This window comes from Psammomys obesus, unplaced genomic scaffold, assembly GCF_907164565.1.
Source record: "Psammomys obesus unplaced genomic scaffold, mPsaObe1.curated_primary_1811, whole genome shotgun sequence".
Lineage (NCBI taxonomy): Eukaryota > Metazoa > Chordata > Mammalia > Rodentia > Muridae > Psammomys > Psammomys obesus.
In genome coordinates this window covers 12,428,087-12,431,765 of record NW_026596244.1, presented here as the reverse complement: position 1 = coordinate 12,431,765, position 3,679 = coordinate 12,428,087, and the positions used below count along the sequence as shown (strand labels likewise).

Genomic DNA, 3,679 nt, shown 5'->3' with positions numbered 1-3,679 from the left:
CACACACACACACACACACACACACACACACACACACACACACACACGTATGCCGGAGAAGGCAGAGCCTGGGTGGGGTGGGACCCAGGGCTCCGTTCACTAAATCTCACATCAAGAAGGCCTAGTACCGCACACCGGCTCTCTGCGTCTCATGCTGGTTTTTTTCCACTCTATTAGGACAACCATGAGCGGGAGGAGCAGGAGCGGAAACAGCTACAGAGGCTGAAGGAGCTGGAACAGAAGCGGCATTCCTGGACGACTGGGGAGCTCGGGGGCTTTGGCAGGAGCAGCAGTGAGAATGATGTACAGATGCTAGCTAAGAAGGGCGCGGAAGACACGCCCTCCTTCCTGAAGCCCAGGCCCAGCAGCCCCTCCTGCCGGCCCCCCAACACCCGTCGCTCCCGCCTCTCCCTGGGCATGTCTGCTGACCGAGAGCTCTTGACCTTCTTGGAGAGTACCACCGGCACTCCAGAGGACCCCAACAAATTCAACAGCTTGCCCCGGAGCAGTCCCAGGCTCGCTCGGCCTACCATCGCCTGGATGGAGACTAGAGAACAGCAGAATCATGACTCTAACTTTACACACGAACCTCAGGTCTCAAAGAACCAGGAGAAGGCCCCTCACCCTGCTTGGCAGAGTCCGACAGCTCTGCTAGAGGAGCCTGCCTGTCCTTTTGCACTGGCTGGGCGGAACAGGGCAGGCACCCTTCGAAAGAGAAACAGTGAACCTGTGGGCTTGGTTCCTGCACAGAGCCCTCCACTCTTACCACTGGATCTGGGCATTAGAGAGCATGAGCTGGTCACAGGGCTGACCCAGTTCGACCTCCAGAGTCCCAAGAGCCCGGAGGAGGCATCCCAGCTGACTCTGCATGACTTCTGTCCTACGAAGCTGCAGGCTCCGGGGGATGCTGGCGATGATGATGGCCTCACACCGGAGGACACGGGTCCCCAGGAGGCTCTCAGCCCCGCTGCAGAGAGTGAGCCGGGCAGAGAGGCCCGCGCGTCTGTGGATGACACCGACACCGAAGATAAGGATCCGGGGCCTCTGTTGTGTGGCTCAGACACCACAGACTGCTCGCTGACTCTGGACTGCTCCGAGGGCACTGACTCCAGACGTGGAGAGGAGCAGGAGGAGGAGAGGGAAGAGGATGTGTCTGTGTCCTCTCATGCTGGAGAGGCAGGCAGCGGCCAGGTCTCCTCCAACCCCGCTTCCAGCCCCTCGGGGGAGGTGCCTGCTCCCGAATCCACTGGAAGTGATCCCACCTGCCAGGGCAGCCTTCCGAAGGACAGACCCAGCAGAGGGAAAGACGCTGTGGCACCAAAGAGAAATTCTCTCAAAGAGACAGCACAGGGAGCCTCAAAGCCTGTCGGTGCCCGGCGCAGCCAGGGGGCATCCAAGCCTGTGCGAACCTTGAACTCCTCCGAGAACGAGCACATGCGCAAGGTAGTGCCCATCTCCAAGTCCAGCAGGGGAGCAGGGACCTGGAAGCGCCTGGAGCCGGTGCCCAAGGCTTCCCCTCGGGAGACCCCCAGCAGCTCAGACACACTGCTCTCTCGAAGGAGCTCGGTGCGGGGGACCTCTGACACTTCGCCCAGAAGGGCCCACACGAGCGGGTCTGGGGCGGAGGAGCCCAGGCTGCCCCGCTCCAGCGGCAGCATCAGTGGACGGCCTGGAAAGGACCCCCTGCCGCAGCCCAGGGCCTCATTCAGGAAGCCTAGTGCCAAGCCCCTCAGAAACATCCCCAGACAGAAACCCGAAGAACACAAGGTCAGCAGCCCCAACTCGGGAGATCATGAGAGCCTCAAGGAAGAGTCCAAGGCTCCTGAGGCCCCGAGTGTCTCTCGAGCCCTCCCCCCAGTCCCAAGCTTTGCTCGGAACACTGTGGCCTCCTCCTCCCGGTCCATGCGTCCTGAGGCTCCGCCTGCGGCCAGAGGTGCTGGCATCACCAGGACAGCCTCACAGAGGCAGCTTAGGGTCAAAGGCAGCCCCGAGGATTCTGCCTCCAAGGGCAGTGGCACTTTGAAGAGGGCCAGCAGCGCCCGAGCCTCCAAGAAGGGCCCGGAGTCTGCTGCTGCGGGTGTAAGTGCCCATGCGGAAACCCCAGTGAAGGCCAGAGGGACTACAGAAAGGTCCTCCCTCAGGCTGAAGGACTCCGGTCGGGCCACCCTGGGGCGGCTCCTCCATCCCCTGCAGAAGTGATGAGGGCGGCCTGTCTGAATCTCTGCCTCTTCTGGGTTTTAGCGGCCAGGACTGGCCCCTGGAGGGAGGACACAGAGGCCAGTCGTTAGTGTCTTGTTACACATCAAGCCAGTGCCTCCTGCTAAAGGTCACGTCACTAAAGGTGCACGGAGATTACAGCCTGCCGTGCAGACTTCCGCTTCGAAAGCAAAGCTGATTCGAAAGAATCAAAGCTGGTTCTTATTTTGCTGGACTTCGCCAGGCCCCAGCACCTCCTGCCGTTCGTACTCAGGACCCTAACCCCAGCTCCTGCCCCAAGACAAAGTTCCAGTGATAGTCTGGACATGTAAGATGACAGTTCTTATGTAACAAGTAAAAAGAACATTTCTGGCCAGTTTTTATATATCAAAGACTTATTTTTTAATATTATAAAAATAAAATGTTTTAGTTGGTTCCTTTTTCAGAGTGAAATGCCTCCCCAGGGATGGCGAGATGTCCTTAATATGTTTGTAGCTTCTTGCCCCCACCCCCAGCCTCTGGGCTCTAAACACACACGCACACACACACATGCACGCACACACCATCCCAGACAGCAGAGGCCTCTCCCAAGCTCCTGGGTATCTTTAGGGCTGGGCCTGTCTCCTCGGGGACTTTCTGGCTAGCTTGGGTTCTTCTCAAATGACCGGGTGAGGATTTTATGTAAATAGGAGAGCTGTCAAGAGTTTTATGGTAGAAATCTGATGCTGCTATGAGTTCAGGGGCTCCAGGGTCCTGAGACCTGTTTGGGAGCCCATGACTGTGGAGGAGTTTGGCCCGCAGATAGGGCCAGCTGTGTAGGGGACTGGATTTCCCACAGTCCCGAGTATTACGGGAAGGCAGCAAGGGCTGGCTTTCTTCTCGCCTGGAGCCTCCGTGCCCCACCCCTACCCCTGTTATTTATTTTGCTTTCTGAGACTAGGTCTTCTTGTGTGGGCCAGGATGGCCTCTTACTTGCAATCCTCCTGCCTCAGCCTCCTGAGTTCTGGGAAAGTAGGTTCAAGGCACCACGCCCAACTTGACTGAGAACTTTTTAGTTATCACTCAAGCTTTTCTTCCTTGGGACATTGCTGTTTAAGTCCTGAGAGAACCCAAATCAAGGTTATTTTGTTCATTTTAAACAGACTCCCACCCCTAAGAGAAACTGATTTCAGAAATTTTAACATCAGGAAATCCTGTTCAGGAGATGGATGTCATGCAAACGGAGCTCAGTTAGTACCCAAAGCTCATTTCACCACTTCTTTATTAAAGCCAAGAAACAGAAAAACGGGCCTGAAACAAAAGCCCCGCCCCTTCTCTTTGAGTGGTTTCTTAGTGAAATCTTGAGATCAGACACGGGCAGGTAGGTGGGCTCGGGAAATGTGTCGTGCTGTGCAGAGACTGCCTGTGTTGCTGCAGTCGGCTCCTTTTTCGTGGTCGCCATTACAGGCTCCTTTTGCGGAGTCGCCATTACAGGCTCCTTTTG

At 56.8% G+C, this 3,679-nt stretch overlaps 1 protein-coding gene across 7 annotated transcripts in view; it reads left to right on the top strand.

Annotated features, from left to right (window-relative positions):
- The window catches only part of Fhdc1 (FH2 domain containing 1), a 35,492-nt gene extending 32,872 nt beyond the window's left edge, over positions 1-2,620 (top strand). For 6 of the 7 annotated variants that reach the window (XM_055596655.1, XM_055596653.1, XM_055596650.1 and 3 more), the window contains exon 12: positions 178-2,620. In XM_055596655.1, coding sequence (XP_055452630.1) covers positions 178-2,199 — 2,022 coding nt within the window. In that variant the 3' untranslated portion in view covers positions 2,200-2,620. The remainder of the gene's footprint in view (positions 1-177) is intronic. The other variant, XM_055596656.1, reaches the window with a different exon arrangement.
- The last annotated feature ends 1,059 nt before the right edge of the window (positions 2,621-3,679 follow it).